At 39.0% G+C, this 17086-nt stretch overlaps 1 protein-coding gene across 1 annotated transcript in view; it reads left to right on the top strand.

The window, feature by feature from the left end:
- The first annotated feature begins 5061 nt into the window (after positions 1-5061).
- The window catches only part of KCNU1 (potassium calcium-activated channel subfamily U member 1), a 91451-nt gene continuing 79426 nt past the window's right edge, over positions 5062-17086 (top strand). Inside the window, exons 1-6 of the mRNA XM_087703504.1 lie at positions 5062-5148; positions 6517-6578; positions 9747-9837; positions 10496-10607; positions 13354-13429; positions 15732-15807. Of these exons, the coding sequence (XP_087559630.1) occupies positions 5062-5148; positions 6517-6578; positions 9747-9837; positions 10496-10607; positions 13354-13429; positions 15732-15807 (504 nt within the window). The remainder of the gene's footprint in view (positions 5149-6516; positions 6579-9746; positions 9838-10495; positions 10608-13353; positions 13430-15731; positions 15808-17086) is intronic.

Raw genomic sequence — 17086 nt, 5'->3', positions numbered from 1 at the left:
GTTGCTGCCCCTTTAAGATCAACTCTAATAATGCTCTGGATTATAAATTATAGGCAATTCTGATGACAAGACGAGATGACATTAGTTTCCATCCTTGAAGGATCTCAATGAAGGGCAAACTTTGTTTTGGAAAAAAGAGAGTAACTTTCCAGATGCCCTTATTTGCTATTGAGATGAAGATTCTTCTTCTTTATAAAAGGACTTCTGGACTACATTTTGTAACATGTATGTGTGTTTGTGTGTGTGTATGTGTGTGTGTGTGTGTGTGTGTGTTGGTGCTAGATAAAGGTCAATGGAATTCAGGAGTGATTGGACTTGAAATGTGGGAATGCAATAACTTTAAGCTGATGATTTGTTTAACTCTGCTCTCCAGCTCTATCCGTCCTTCTTCTGCAGTATGATCATATAGACTGAATAAACTGATGCTAGAGAGACAAACCAAGAAAATACTTTCTCTTCTTGTCTTGACCTTCTCCAACCTTCCAGATGAGTTGAGCCTGTTTTTCTCAGAAGTCTTAAATGTGATTTGGAATTCTGTGTGCTGCAACGCTGACATATCTTAATCAGTATTAAAATGGGGGGGGGGGGGGTCTGATTTACCGTCACCTTTTGGGAAAGTAAGTTTTGAATTATCAAGAATAATACCTTCACAACATGAATCATAACTTTTACAATAAGGCCCCCCTCTCTGCGTTGAACAGATAGGCAAAATGCTGGAACATTTTAACAGATGCTAGTTGATGTATTAAGATATCTATAAAGGAGAGATGATTATAATTATGCCATTAGTCAGAATGACTCCACATATGCCCTTCAGTTGAATAAGAAGAATCATTTTCTCAGAGTTGCAAAATGGCTGCTATTGGCACATTATGCCATTGTCTTTCTGTCTGCATCCAGATGCTCTGTCTGCAAATGGGCTCCTCTGGCTTTTAGAAAGAAAGAAGAAAGAGCATCAACTAATCACTGCATTTGAAGTCCACTGAATTGTCTTATGTGTTTGCCACCTCCCATGCCAGTAAGCGAGCTGTTGTTTTCCTACTTAGTTTGCCTAAGCATGTGTCCTCTTTTCAGATAAAATCATCACTCTCCCTCTCAGCTGCTCTGATTGCATGAAGAGGAACCTGATTGCAATATTATTCTTTCATCAGCTACATAAAAGATTTAAAAAAGTCTTTTCAGGAATCCTAAAGGGTTGGATGAGATTACATTTCAGTAGGGTGTAAGTCGGTTGAGCTCAGAAGCACATCTGATCCCAGCAGCTGCAAGGAGGACTTCAAGGCTTGATTAGAGAAAATTGGGCTGGTGCTTTATTTAGCAATTTGTAGAATGTAATACTTGGATTTTTTGTTCTCTTTCCTTCTGGTGGTTGGCGAAGTCCTTTCCTTCTGCCTTCAAGCCAAAGTGTGTGCGACCTATGATCCATTAATTCTTTCTGTTGATGAAAGTAATGTCCTTCTGGGTTCAGCTCCAAGTGAGGAAAAAGACACTGGAGACATGGAGGCTGCTTGGAAAGATGGTTTATTGTTGGACAGGGCCACATGGCTTGAGCCCTGGACAGAAAAGGTGATCACATGCTTCAATGTTGGTGGAGAAGAAGAGAAGGGCTGAGGGAGGGGCTTGCTAGGCTTTTTATAACCTGTTCAGTCCCACCTCTCTGTTTCCTGTTCCTGTGTAAGAAATGTATTCTGTTTGGTTGTCAGACTCCCATGGGGCCATGCGGGGGCTACTCTCTAGGCTGTGTTTTGAATCCAGATTTGGTTGAGTTCTCAGATGCCATGTGGTCAGTTTGGTAAAGTTTCTTAATCCCTTCCCCCTGCAGCTGCAGTGGAGAAGTCTTTATTATGTAAAAGTGGACTAGCTTGGCCTTCTTAATGGCCCATTAACAGTGGGGATGGGCAGGAAGCTACAGGCAGCTATGTCTTTTAAAACATGTTTCTTTCTTTTCATATACAGAGAAATATTCTGCCTTTTCAATATTTCCTAGGATATTTCATTTTTCTGGGAGAGGGCTGGATGATAACTTCCCACACTGTATTTCTAAAAACATTAATGGAGCTGTGGAGAAGTAAAAAACATATTAAGGTTCCAAGAAGTGCCAGGTATGAGGAAAAACCTCTATGTTTATAATAGAATAATAGTTAGAAGGGACAATGATAGGTCTTCTGTTCTGTCCCCACTTCTCCACTCGTTAAACAGACGAAAGGCAAACAACTTAAAAGGAACTCTCTTTATCAGTTCTCGGCTCAGACTAGCTGTGAACCCAAAATAAACCTAATTACAGTCTCTGCCTGAAGATAACGGAATGAAAAACAAATCTTTCTTACGGCAACACAAGTTGAACAAAACGAAAGCAAAGGACTTCTTCCAAAGTCTCTATGAATCAGGGTTACAGAAATCAAAGCACTTCTCCAAGTGTATCTTACATAAACCACGACCAATGATCAATCAATGTTGAACGAACCAAGGAACGTTGACTCCTGCAACCAGGGCATGGCACCATCCGTCCTTTTATCCCCAGAACACGCCCCTAACGAGCCCCAGCTGCAGTGTTAATCTTGCATCTTGAAAAGACTCACAGAAGACGTCTGCTGAGTCACAACAGTCTTCTAATCCAAGCCTTGCTCAAGCAGGAAACCCTATACCATTTCAAACAAGTGGCTGCCCAATCTCTTCAAAAAAATTTCTAGTGTTGGAGCACCCACAGCTTCTGGAGGCAAATCATTACATTGGTTTATTGTTCTCACTGTCCGGAAACTTCTCCTTCATTCTAAGTTGGTTCTCTCCTTGATTCATTTCCCTCCATTGCTTCGTTATCATCCATGAATTCTCATGAAGTGATCCCTGGGTATAATCCTTGGATATAAATTATGTAAATGATGAATATAAAGGGAAGCAGCCTTGGTCTGTTTGTCAATTAGAAAGGAATAGTGACATATTGTACAAAACATCTGAAGGGAAACTAATTTTCTATTCAAGCCTGTGGTTTCTGCATGATACTTCTAATAAAGGGTCTAATAGATAAGAATATTTTTAGCTCGGGGTTGAAATGAGGAGCCCTTGATGTTCTCTGAGCTTGGTTGTTTTCTTGCAGACATTTCATTAGCCAACTAGGTAACATCAGTCTAGCACTAATGTTACCTTGTTTGGGTAATGAAACTGTCTTCAAGAAAACAGCCAAGTTCAGAGACCACCAAGGACCCATAATTTGTGGATCTATAACAGTGTTTCTCAACCTTGGCTGGGGAATTCTGGGAGTTGATGTCCACAGGACTTAAAGTCACCAAGGTTGAGAAACACTGATCTATAAGGTTTCTCTCTTTCTCTCTCCCTCCCTCTCCCTCCCCCACCTCTCTCTCTCACACACAGACAGACAGACATTGTTTGCTTAGTGGAAGTGACATCATAAAGATTCTGCAAAGGAATAGAATTTCTTAGAATTCCCCAAAGGAACAAAAAGGAAGTGGAGAAAATGGCGCGCAAGCCACCAGAAGACCCAAGTACTTCTCAGTTCACCGAGGACTGGTCTAAAGAATTTAGAAGCCACTGTTCTGATTATGTCCAGCTGGCCTTTATCACATCTTGTCTCTTTATTTTTGTGGGAGGTATCATTATGATCTTGATGGTGAGAGTAATCCGATCGCTATTACATAAGTGGTCCTTGAAATATTCCATTCACTTTCAGGTAAGTGTGCTCTATAAGTCATAAAAAGAAAATGTGGCTGGGAACTATTCAGATTATATATCTGAATACTGCACACCTTACTCATGAAGTTAAATCAGATAGAGAGTTACATGTAAAGGGAGTGGAATATCTTGGGCTTTTCTGAGAATTCTGATGTAGAACCAGTGTGTTGATTGCTTATTATTGGTGTATTCATTTGATATCCATTGCTTATTTACAGTATTCCCTAATTACCTATGGAACCCCCCCACACACACACACTTTCCATCTCCTGAAGAAAACAAACCCTACCACCATTTGAATTTCATCATATTTAGGAAGAAGTAGGATTTAATCTATAAAATGATAGATCAGGATATTTCCTGGTAACACTTACTATTTTTTTTTGGCAAATAGGTTTCTGATTTTGTTTTCTACTATAACACCCTGATAAGAGATTGGCATTTCAGTTGAGGGTGCTTTTTAAGGGGCTTTCCATCCCTTCCTTTCCAGATGTTATACTTCATGGTTCATAATTCACTGGAAGTTTTTATGAAGAGATTGGACAATCATTTTGTCTGAAATGGTATAAGGGAGGGGTCCCAAAACTTGGCAACTTAATTGCTCTGCTGGCTGGATAATTCTGGGAGTTGAAGTCCACAAGTCTGAAAATTGCCAAGTTTGAAGACCTCTGGTATAGGATTTCCTGCCCGAGCAGGTGTTTGGACTAGGAGACCTCCAAGGTCCCTTCTAATTCTGATATTCTGATGTAATCCTAAAATAACCAATTAAAAGAAGTAGTATTGAGATTGAATTTTGGTTGTGCAGTAGCCAAATAACTAAATAAATCTGTTTAGGGTACCTGAGAGACCGCCTCCTGCCGATTACCTCCCTCAGACCAATAAGATCTCACAGGTTAGGTCTCCTCCGGATTCCATCTGCCAGCTAATGTCGGCTGGCGACTCCCCGGGAGAGAGCCTTCTCTGTTGCAGCTCCAGCCCTCTGGAATGATCTCCCTATCGAGATCCGGAGCCTTACGACCCTCCCGGCCTTCTGCAAAGCCACCAAGTCCTGGCTGCTCCAGCAGGCCGGGGGGCTTGTGAAACACCCAGCCCCACGGAAATTGTGAATGTTGCGCCTTTTTTAAAGTGTTGTCTTGTCTATTTATCCCCTTTCCCTTGTCTGTTGTGAGCCGCCCGGAGTCCTCCGGGAGTGGGCGGCATACAAGACAAATGAAATGAAATGAAATGTTTGACAGCAATTCCAGAATAAATGTTTGGCCCTGTACCATATAAGAGGCACACAGAAGGCAATTAATTAATACCCTTATTTTAATGTAGACAAGCAGTGTAAAATGTTAACATTTATTTTTATCTTGATAGTTGTTTACCAATAAGATGAATTCGCTGAGTGTATGGAAAGGAAAGTTTCAAGACAGGGTGGTAATGATGATCTCAGCTCAGACATCTATAGGCCGTATTCTGGTGAGTTATTTTTAAAGGTGGCTAAAATATTGTAGGTGAACATTCATTAATTATACTGCAGAATGATTTCATGATTATTTCAGTATTTGATGATTAGGCACAAGAGTCAATCCTTAGGTTACTAAAATAGAATTTACCATGCACAGGAGACAAGCATCAGCAAGTCTAAAGGTGTCCCAAGATTTATAAAAATGCAGGATGAAAAATGGTACCAAACCCTGCAAGAGAAGATTTCATGTAACCCACTTAAAATGAAATGGTGTCATGGACAAAATAAATGACCGATAAGATTACCGCTTTGGTGTTACTAAAACAGGTTTAATAGGTCTATTGCTTCAAGTACCTTATTTGACAAAAATAAATGCAAAAAAAAGCTAAAAGGCAACAGGGAAATCTACATTAATTTTAAATCATTATATATTGTGGATTTAATCAAGAATAGGTGAAACAATGAACACATACATAATGAAAGGGAGGGTGACTATGTATTTACTATAATTACATGTGAAATATTATGTCAAATCTCATTCGAATTGAATTCAACTCTGGATAAATTCATGGATATGGATATTAGAGAGTTGTTACTTTTTTAAAAAAAATAGAACAAAAATCTGTCTTTGCCTTCACCCAGGATATTCCAATTTCCTAATTTAGCAATACCTTAATTTCCATCAAAAAATTAACCATATTTGACTTTGCTTTGCTCTTAAATCAACTTAACAGTAGGGATGTATACAAAAAGAGCTAGGATAAACTATTCACGGAACAGTTAAATTTTGAGGAAAGACTTAAATATTGATTAAGCAGGTGAATGGTGATAATGTTGGTAGGTGAAAAGGAAAAGATTGTCAGGATTTAAATTGCCATCACCTTCTGAAAAAAAAATCACATGAAATATCTGAAAGACTAAAGATTAAAGATAGCCAGTTTAGTTGATTGATTCACTGCAATTAATATTGAAGAACTGCAGATAGCAGTCAGCTGAAGTGGCCTGCAGTACTGCACTCTAACCACTGCGCCACCTCGGCTCTCTTAGACTTATGTACCTCTTCAAAGTGCTTTATTACCCACTCTAAGCCATTTACAAAATCAGCATATTGCCCCAACAATCCGGGTCCTCATTTTACTGACCTTGGAAGGATGGAAGGTTGAGTCAATCTTGGGCTAGTGAGAATCAAATTGCCAAACTACTGGCAGCTGGCAGTCAGAAGTAGCAGCCTGCAGTTCTGCATTCTAACCACTGCACCACCAAGGCTCTTTTAAATGGTAAATATGCCCTTAGAAAAACTAGAAACCCTAGATACCTCTGGTTTTGAATTAGATTGGCAAATAAAGAGTGAATTAATTATACGTAGGTTTCTGTTTTAGGTAATACTGGTGTTCCTATTTAGTATTGGGTCACTCATCCTTTACTTCATCAACTGTTACAGGTAATTAGAACCTTGTAATTTAACCTATGTACATGTATTTCTTTTAAAAAAACATATTTCACATGTCTGTTAATTTTTATCAAAATATAGTTGCTTTTTTTAAAAAAATCTCTCTCTCCTTCTTTCCTTTGGTTAAAAAAAGTCATTAAATCAATGGAAAGAAATACATTAAACTTACCATGTAATAAATTAAATTTGAGTTCAACCCCTAGCTATTTCATGTGCATATTTTCTTGTAAGAATATAAAATTGATTTGCTGTTGCCTCCTCCTAGGGTATTGTGTGCTATATTTGTGTGTGGTTAATTTCCAATCTCGCCCACAGCCGTGAAATTTTATGGTTTCCCATAAAAGTATGAATCAGAACTTATTCCTGCTTAACTTGGACAGATACTGCCATCTGCTGTAGACAACGATAAATTCTCTGCAGTTTTCTTGGCAAGAATTTTCAGAAGCGGTTTGCCCTTGTCTGCCTTTTAGGGTTGAGAGAGAAGGACTACATTTAGCCCAAGTCACCCAGTTGGCTTTGTGCCTATGGTGGGACTAGAACTCACAGTCCTCTGGCTTCTAGCCTGATGCCTTAACCACTATACCAGACTGGTATATCTTGAGGTCTGGATCTAAAAGCTGTTGTATGTTTAAGGACAATGGAGGATCAGGGGCTCATTTCTTTTTTGTCATTGAGTATGCAGAAATGCCCTGCACACTCAAAGCAGCAAGGTTTCAGCAGAGGTTCTGCAGCTGCTTTGCAGCACTTACTACGATGATTGTATCGACAATCAGTGGTGTATAGACATGCAGTCATTCCAGAAAGCATTGCATCCAAGGAGAGCTCCATGATATTATTATAAACATCTGGAATGCTTTGTTCTAAAACAAAGCAAAAGATCAGTCATCTTCCAAAATTTTAATGCTGAGAGATGTTAGGCAGATTTTATTCCTTGCTTATATTTATCCCATTTTGGTTCAATTGGAAAGAAAGAACGCAGATTCATCATCAGAAGCATCTGTGATGTTATTCTTTCATATCCCTAAGAATAGCTGTAGGATCTGTTTTAAGTCTCTCTGACTGCCTGTCTCTAATTTATTTGTCTCTACTATCACTATCTAAATAGCAATGATAGGTAATCCTCAACTTATGACCACAAATGAGCCCAAAAGTTTTGTTAAGTGAATTTTGACTCACTTTACAACCTTTCTTGCCTGCATTGTTAAGGGAATAACTGTAGTTGGTAAGTTAGTAACCTGGTTGTTAAGTAAACCTGGCTTCCTCGTTGACTTTGCTTGTCAGAAGGTTGCAAAAGGTGATCACATGACCTTGGGACCTAGCAATGGTCATAAATATGAACCAATTGTCAAGCATCTGAATTTTGGTCACATGATCATGGGAATGCTGCAAAGGTCATAACTGTGAAATACAGTCATAAGTCACTTTTTTCAGTGACATTGTAACTTTGGTTACTAAAACTGTTGTAAATTGATGACTACCTGTATTTCTCTTTTTAGACTAGTACTTTTGCATTAAATTAAAATATTCATATTCTGCTATTATGCATTTAACTGGTCAGTATCCTAAATTCAGGATGTGTATACACATGAGCTTCTGGAGTACACCATGCAGTGAAAACAACTACCATATCTTTTTGATACTTACAGCTGGAACATCTTTCACTTTTGAAAGATATAAGCCACATTTTTCAAACAAGAGATTTCTTTTTCCACTACTTGATTGGGGGGGAAAAAAACCCAGCATCATCATTTTGCAAAATGGAAATCAAACCAGTATTGGCAATTTCATTCTGTCATTCCTCATTTGTCAACAACACAAAATGTGGAAACTGTCAAAAATGTCAAATAAAATTTGAAATTCTACTTGTTGATATTCTGCAGCATACAGTGTGAATATGGCTTGGCTCATATGCTGCCAGCTTTTGGATCATTCAGTTAAATCATGTTGATATGAAATGCTTTACATTGGAATACTCTTTTGTAAAAAAAAGCCAACATGTTTGGTGTGGGTGTGGGTGTGCGAGAGAGAGAGAGAGAGAGAGAGAGAGAGAGAGAGAGAGAGAGAGAGAGAGAGAGAGAGAGAGAGAGGGAGGGAGGGAGGGAGGGAGGGTGGGAGAGAGAGAGAGAGAAGCATAATCTGTATTTCCAATGGAATGCATAGAAAAGAAAAGAGAGGCAAATGATGACATACATGCCTTTTATGACATTATTGTATAAATAACCTTTATGAATTTCCATCAAACATTATCCATTCCTTCTTGTCCTGCCTTCAGGTGCTTTGGAGAATAGATTGTCCCTCTCTTCTTTGAATCAGCCCCTCAAATTGGAGAACTGCAATAGCAATAGCAATAGTTAGACTTATATACCGCTTCATAGGGCTTTCAGCCCTCTCTAAGCGGTTTACAGAGTCAGCATATCGCCCCCAACAATCCGGGTCCTCATTTTACCCACCTCGGAAGGATGGAAGGCTGAGTCAACCTTGAGCCTGGTGGGATTTGAACAGCCGAACTGCTGAACTGCAGTCAGCTGAAGTAGCCTGCAGTGCTGCATTTAACCACTGCGCCACCTCGGCTCACCTCGACTGTTATCATGTCACCTTTAATCCTTCCCTTTTCGAGACTAGACATAACCAGTTCCTGCTATTTTCATTGTATGTTTTAGCTTCTAGCTGTCTAATCATTTTTGCTGCTCTTCACTTTTTTTTATCTTCCTAGTCTCAGATGTGGGCACATATGTAATTCCTTTGTGTAGTCTCTGGCTCCTTCCTTTGCTATGCTACATATTAAGAAGCAGCTCCCTTCTCTGCCTGGGCAATGATTCCTAGCCAGACACCATGGGAGGGTGGTTGTGTTTGTGTATAGAGCCCACACATCTGGATTTAGAGTCAATCACAGACAAACTGATCTCCCAGTAATGAATTTCATGAAGACATGTAGATTTCTTACAAACAAAATCAGACACTTGATTGAGTTCTAATTTCCAATTCTCTTCCTGCTCTGATTTTTCTTAATGATTATTAAAACTTCTTTGAGGAATATGCAACCTGATTGTTTTAACGAATTGCTATGGGTTGATTTAAAAAAAAATTAATGAAAGTCCTGACTTAATATAAACAACAATTACTCATAAATCATAAACAATATTTTCCCCCTTACTACAGTGTTAAAGAGTTTTGTCTCACTTTTGAAGACCAGACAATTGTGATCGATCTATTCTTTAATGTATTTTTTCTTCTGCATTTTGGATTGCGGGTAAGAAATATTTGCAATTAAAAATATTTTAAAAGTGTTGGGCAAAATAAAATAAGAGGGAGAGATCTAGGAATGGTTCAGAAATTTGTTTAAATTTGCAACGCAATGTGGATTGTAACACAAACATGCCTTCTTCTCATTTCCTTAAACCAACTGAATAGTAATGCAATTATTCTGTACTTTTCACATTCTTCCTTTTTTTTCTAGTTTGAATACTTTTTAAAATAATTTGTAGAAAAGTGCATACCATAATAAATCTGTCTGTGAAAATGAGCATACTTTTTGACAAAGTTATTTTACATATTTATTAAATTTATTTGCTGTCCATCTCACCATCAGGAGACTTATAATGAATACAAAATTGTATTAGTTTAGAGAAGTATGTAGAAAAACAAAAGTACAAAGTACAAAATAAGACTCGGCAAATTATTACAGTGATAGAACTATTAATTTCCTACTTTAAATTTAAAATAGGTCTGGGGGAACAATAACTATATCTCTCAGGCTGTGAGCTTTCATTTGATATCACCTCTTCTTTTCTGAAGTCTGATCACATCATGAAGCAAAAAGACCAGATAGGGTGAAAATAGTTTCATGATCTCTGACTATGTGCAGTGCTGTGTTTGTTTGTTTGTTTTTTCTTTTGTTTATGTTTTAGTTTTTGGCAGCCAGTGACAAGCTAGCATTCTGGTTGGAGCTCAATTCCATTGTGGATTTCTTCACCATAACTCCAGTCTGTATAGCCTTCTATCTAGGAAAAAATTGGCTTGGTAAGTACACACCTCAATTGTACTGATGAAAGAAATGTCCTTCTGGGTTCAGCTCCAAGTGGGGAAGAAGACACTGGAGACATGGAGGCTGCTTGGAAAGATGGTTTATTGTTGGACAGGGCCACATGGCTTGAGCCCTGGACAGAAAAGTGATCACATGCTTCAATGTTGGTGGAGAAGAAGAGAAGGGCTGAAGGAGGGGCTTGCTAGGCTTTTTATAACCTGTTCAGTCCCACCTCTCTGTTTCCTGTTCCTGTGTAAGAAATGTATTCTGACTGGTTGTCAGACTCCCATGGGGCCATGCACATCTAGGCTGTGTTTTGAATCCAGGTATGGATGAGTTCTCAGATGCTATGTGGTCAGTTGAGTAAAGTTCCAACATTCCTTCCCCCTGCAGCTGCAGTGGAGAAGTCTTTATTATGTAAAACGGACTAGCCTGGCCTTCTCAATGGCCCATTAACAGTGGGGATGGGCAGGAAGCTACAGGCAACTATTCTGTCTTTTAAAACATGTTTCTTTCTTTTCACATCCAGAGAAATATTCTGCCTTTTCAATATTTCCTAGGATATTTCATTTTTCTGGGAGAGGGCCGGATGATAACTTCCCACAGTACATTTCTATGGAATTTTCAGTCAACCAGGTCATGGTTTTCCCAAAGGTGCTTTTTCAAAAGACCACTGGACTTCCTTTTTTTTTTTTTTTTGAAGACACTTTGCTTCTCATTCAAGAAGCTTCTTCAGTTCTCTCCAGAACTGAAGAATCTTCTTGGATGAGAAGCAAAACGTCTTCAAGGAAAAACAAAGAAAATCCAGTTGCCTCTTAAAAATGACTTTTGGGACATTTCAATTGTACCATTTTGTGAGTTGTGATAAACCAAAGAGAGACAAACCAAAAACTTGGAATATACAGCAGCTGTCAAGTCTCTGTCTGTGCTCCTTGAACTTTCTTTGACAATGATGTCTGAAAAGGCACTCAATCTGGAGCCACTTTAAATATTTGAAAAATGTCTATAGATATGAGTCTTTGATCTCTGTTTCTCAGGTCCTTGTCCAATGCTTTAATCATCACACTTAACTTTAGAAGCTTATCTAATTTAGCATTGTATGTTTTGATCCAAAGCAGGTATCAAAAATGTTTAATATCTCATCTACAGTAGGCGCAACTGAACATGCTAATCATTGTAGGAAAAAAATCATCTGGTTCAGTTCCAAGCTGGGAATAAAATAGAGGCTCCTTAAGAAAGAAATTTTATTGATGAACAGAACCACAGTGTAGAGTTCTGGGACAGCTGACAAATTAGCGTTTTGAGTGCAAGGATTTTTATACAGTTTCTGAAATGCTGCAGGGATTGTGCAATCTAGTGAGCCTGGTGTCTTTTGCTATTCTAATGGTGGTGGTTAATCCTATTATATCCTAAAAGATCACACCCTAGCCTTAAAATCTGGGTGGGGGAACAATGTAAATTTTAATCCCATCCCTGGAGGGAAAGGTGTTTTGTTTGTGAATAGGATTTCTTAATGGACACAAAATAGCTCTAAAGATTTCAGGCATCTGCTGTAGGCTATTAAGAAAGACTGGAGGTCTTTCTGCCTCTAAGAACATGTTTCTCCATTTCTCCTTTGGGGAAATATAAGATTCTATTTCTTTTAATATTCCCCAAAACATTTCATTCTCTAGGAGAGGGTGGAGGTTTCCCACACTATCAATGCTATTCCATCAAAGGTTTTAATCAATGCTGTTAAGAAAAAAATCTTGCATTTTTCCTATTGCATCTTTTGTAATTCGATGAAAACATAATTTCCTTTTGAAATTCCTGATGATATATCTGGAATAGGGCATTATTGCTTTTCTTTTATGCCATCAGATAGACAAAACATTTCATTAAATTTCCGGGGAAATTAGACCTTTTTCCATTGAGCTTTTTCAGGCTGGGTGATAGTGAGAATCCGAATAAAGGAGCGATATAATGCAAATATTACCAGAAGCAGAATTCTCCCCCAATTCCATGTGTAAAACATGAATAAAAACTGTATTAAGAGAAATTAGAAAGAAATTCTAGAACATCCCGAGAGTAAGAGAGAACATTAATAGTTTCCCCCCCTTAAACATGTGAGAAATTAGATGCTTGTTAAGGGCAAGTGAAGGTGACATGGGGGCTCAATGGCTAAGATGCTGAGGTTGTCAATCAGAAAGGTAAGCAGTTTGGCGGTTCAAATCCCTAGTGCCGTGTAACTGAGTGAGCTCCCGTTACTTGTCCCAGCTTCTGCCAACCTAGCACCACGGAGATTTTATCGGACAACATGGCTCTTCGGCTTTGAAATGGCGATGAGCACCACCCCCTAGAGCTGGGAATGACAAACACCTATGCGTGAGGGGAATCTTTACCTTTACCTTTAAGGTCAAGTGAATTTCCAGTGAATGAAGGATCCCTTCTAATAAACTACCAAAAATGGCTGAGCCATTTTGATTCCACTTAGCAAGTATTTGTGGAATTCAGTATCTTCAGATTTTCTGTAATGTGCTGTATTTAATGTCACATTAAATGTGACCAAATATATATTTATGGCAAACATCCCATATCAAACGTGTTCAGCTTCTAATTCTTTGAAAAATGATAATAATACCACCTACTACCTAGAAATTAGTTAAATAGGTATGCATTATTTCTAAATGTTGTCACCATATTTCAATCACCAGAAACCAAAAACACAATTTCACTTATTTCCTCATTTCCTCCTCTTTATAGGTTTACGCTTCTTAAAAGCATTGAGATTGGTGGAACTTCCCAAAATTTTGCAGTTCCTTCAAGTCACCACTAGTGGGTAAGAGAATTTTTATTTGTGTCATTAGTAAAGTCATCTCTCTCTTTTTTGCTTCCAACTGGCTTTTGTGCAGTAGTCAGCTAGAACAAAATCAAAGTTCTCTCCAGCTCAAAATATGTTGATATCCTTTGTCCCAATTTGAAGAGTGGGTTTATAATCCTGGTCAGGTTAGCTAAGTAAAATTGATTTTAGATCTTCCTATTCGGGTATCTCTTGAAGGTTAATAATCCCTGTACAAAAGACCAGTGAAGATTCAATTAAAGTGATTTATTGCTAGCTTATGCACAAGAATCTTCTCAACCAACAGTACTAGTTTACAGTTAGATAAGGGTAACAGCGATCAAGGAAAGTTGGACTTTGTTTGTAGCTACATAGCAATTCTAGACTGATCCCCCTTTTCACTCCAGCCCCAAGTTCTGCCACTCTTTCTTTCACACTTGCATTTCCCAGTTTAAAAAAAAAATCTTTTTTATTCCTGGATTGCCTACTTCTCCAACAATCTGAACATTATTTTGCACTTTCCTGCATGTAATTCCCATTTAGACCACTCCTGTTGGTTCACTTCCAACATCGCCAAAAATGTTTTATCCAGAATCGTATGAAATCTTCTCAGAATTTACCTCCAATTAACAGCTCCCAGCTGTTTTCTTGTTTTCCCAACAGTCCAACTTGCAAGTCAGTTTTATTGCTTGTTCATGGCTCTCCATTGTACTAGCTCATGGTTAGACCTTTGCCATATCTTTGTTGGTCTCCACTACTTGCTGGTCAAAACAAACTCTGGTTTGAGAAAAACAGGCTTATATCTCTCGTAACTCCATCTGCAGTATGTTGTACTAATGCAATGTTATCTGTCTTTGCATTACCAAAAAAATAGATCCAATGTTTTACTTTTTATGTTTGGATTGCTTTTTCTGAGTTTAGATATGGAAAAATCTGTAAAAGTTGGATGATTTAAGATACTTTCCTCTTGGGGCTCTGATGGTTTCAATTAGATTTCAGGTTCCTCTTGTGTGATTTTCTCTTGATGCCATCAGCCACTCTATTGGGAAAGTACAAATAGAATGACAAATTTGGAAGGGACCTTGGAGGTCTTTTAGTCCAAATCCTTGCTTAGGCCTTATACTATTTCAAACAAATGGTTGTCCAATCTCTTCTTAAGAGCCTCCTGTGTTGGACCACCCACAACTTATGGAGGCAAGTCATTCCACTGATTAATTGTTTACTATCAGGAAATTTCTCCTTAGTTCCAGATTGGTTATCTCCTTGATCAGTTTCCATCAAGAACAGAAACAACTTAGAACTAAGGATTTAACAGTTTTAACAGATTAACAGAGTTGGAAGGTACCTTATGGGTCATCTAGTCCAAACCCCCCCCCATGCTCAAGCAGGAGACAAATGGCAGTCCAATCTCCTCTTAAAAGTCTCAAGTGATGAAGCCCCCACAACTTCCAAAGGCAACTTCTGTTCTATTGATTGATTGTTCTCACTGTCAAAAAGTTCCTCCTTATTTCTAGGTTGAATCACTCCTTGGTCAGTTTCCATCCATTATTCCTTGTCTGGCCTTCAGGTGCTTTGGAAAATAGCTTGACCCCCCTCCTCTCTAGGACAGCCCCTCAAATATTGGAAGACTGCTATCATGTCTCTCCTGGTCCTTCTCTTCACTAGATTAGCCATGCCCAGTTCCTGTAACTGTTCTTTATATGTTTTAGTCCCCAGTTCTCTAATCATCCTGGTTGGTCTTCTCTGCACTTTTTCTAGAATCTCAACATCTTTTTTATAGAAAACAATTACAACTAATTACAACAATTAATAAGTGGAACGACTTGCCTCTAGAAAATGAAGGTCTTCCAACACTCCAACAATTCTATATGGCATATACAACTACTTCTGAGATTGCTTTGTAGTAGTATTTTATTTTTAAAAAGAACTGGGGTAAATTAAAATAATGGCATACAAAGAACGTATGATAAACTGCCTACTCTATCTGAACTGTCGCAATTCAAACTCTACCATAATGGGCTGATAGAAGACCTCTAATGCTTCAATTCCTTTTGGTAGCAGAAACTGGAATTAAAACCTTGTATCTAACATATTATTGTTAGTTTCCATGGGTCACTGTGAGATCTATAGGGCCAGAAACAGGATGAGAAATGCAATTAATAAATCAATCAATGTCTACTTGAGTTAAGAACATTAATTAAGAGTGCCTCACTTGGAAGACCCTCAAAGGATTAAATAAAGGTGAATGTTGCACCTATTCCTTTGAAACTAATCCATATCAACCCTCTCTTTGCATCTTCAGTACTGCAATCAAGCTGTCTAAACTTCTTGCGGTATTTGTCAGTACCTGGCTCACGGCTGCAGGATTTCTTCACTGGGTATGTATCAGAAGTGGGTTCCTCCCTATACTGTCTGGTACGCCAGAAGAGGTAGTGAAAATCTGGCGTACTGGATGGGATCAGTAGTAAAAATGGTGGCTTGGCCACGCCCCCGAACCTGTTCTCCCATCAGAAGATTTTCTAAAAAAGTATTTCCCCTGCCAGTTCAGCTTTAAAAAGTAAGAGAGACTGGGGAGGGAGGGAGAGAGGGAGGAAGAAAGAAGGAAACTCACTTTTCTGCCGGGAGATTAAGGAGAAAAACAAATGCTGTTGCTTTAAATCGAAACTGAGCAACTTATTCTGTAGGTATGGCCTGTTTTGTGGGAGTGGCTTGGTGGTCATGTGACCGGCATGGCCAAGTTGGAAAATGTGGTGAAACTCACTTAACAACGCTCTTGCTTAGCACCTAAAATTTTGGGCTAAATTGTGATCGTGTTCTCTTTCTTTCTTTCTTTCTTTCTTTCTTTCTTTCTTTCTTTCTTTCTTTCTTTCTTTCTTTCTTTCTTTATTTCTTCCTTCCTTCCTTCCTTCCTTCCTTCTTTCTTTCTTTCTTCCTTCTTTCTTTCTTTATGTCTCTCTCCCCCACATTTTCTTTCTTTCTCTTCCTTCCTTCTGTCTTTCTTCTCTCTCTCTCTCTCCAACTTTCTTTCTTTCTCTTTCCTTCTTTCTCTTTCTCATTCTTTCCTTCCTTCCTTCTTTCTTTCTTTCTTTCTTTTCTCTCTCTCTCTCTCTCTCTCTCTCTGACACACACACACACACACACACACACACACACACACACACACACACACCATTTTCTTCATGTCTGCCACTGACAGCTCTCAAAGTGTTAGGACTCCTGCCTTGGGAAGGGGTTGGACTATATTACCTCCATGTTCCTTTGCATCCCTCTATGTTCTCTGTCCCATTTAGTCACAAACATCCCCATTCACTTTAAAATTGGTCGCAAACTCCACTCACCCTGCGTGCGCCCTGGTCCCACCCAAGGAGGTGAACTGTGGGGCAGGGGAAAGGGGAGACTCTGTGGCTCCACATCTCTCAATCTTCTTCCCCACCTCAGTTCTGTGGGTGAGAGGTGCTGCTGCTGAGGTGGCGTGGCAGTGGGAGGAGTCAGGGTGCTGCCTGCCAAACAACGTGATCCGCAGCCAGCCCAGGAGCAATAGCTGCCACCACCAGCCACCCTGCACCACCATCGCTTGCTCCACCTCAGGCTGGCAGCTGGGCATGCAGAGGTGGTGTGGCAGCAGCAAGGGAGCTAAGCGGAGGCAGCACTTTGGTG

This window comes from Thamnophis sirtalis, unplaced genomic scaffold (genome assembly GCF_051295495.1).
Source record: "Thamnophis sirtalis isolate CommonGarterSnake01/CBP01778 unplaced genomic scaffold, rThaSir2_p1.2 scaffold_2, whole genome shotgun sequence".
Lineage (NCBI taxonomy): Eukaryota > Metazoa > Chordata > Lepidosauria > Squamata > Natricidae > Thamnophis > Thamnophis sirtalis.
The sequence above is the reverse complement of the archived record's forward strand: the minus strand, read 5'-3'. Positions and strand labels throughout refer to the sequence as shown.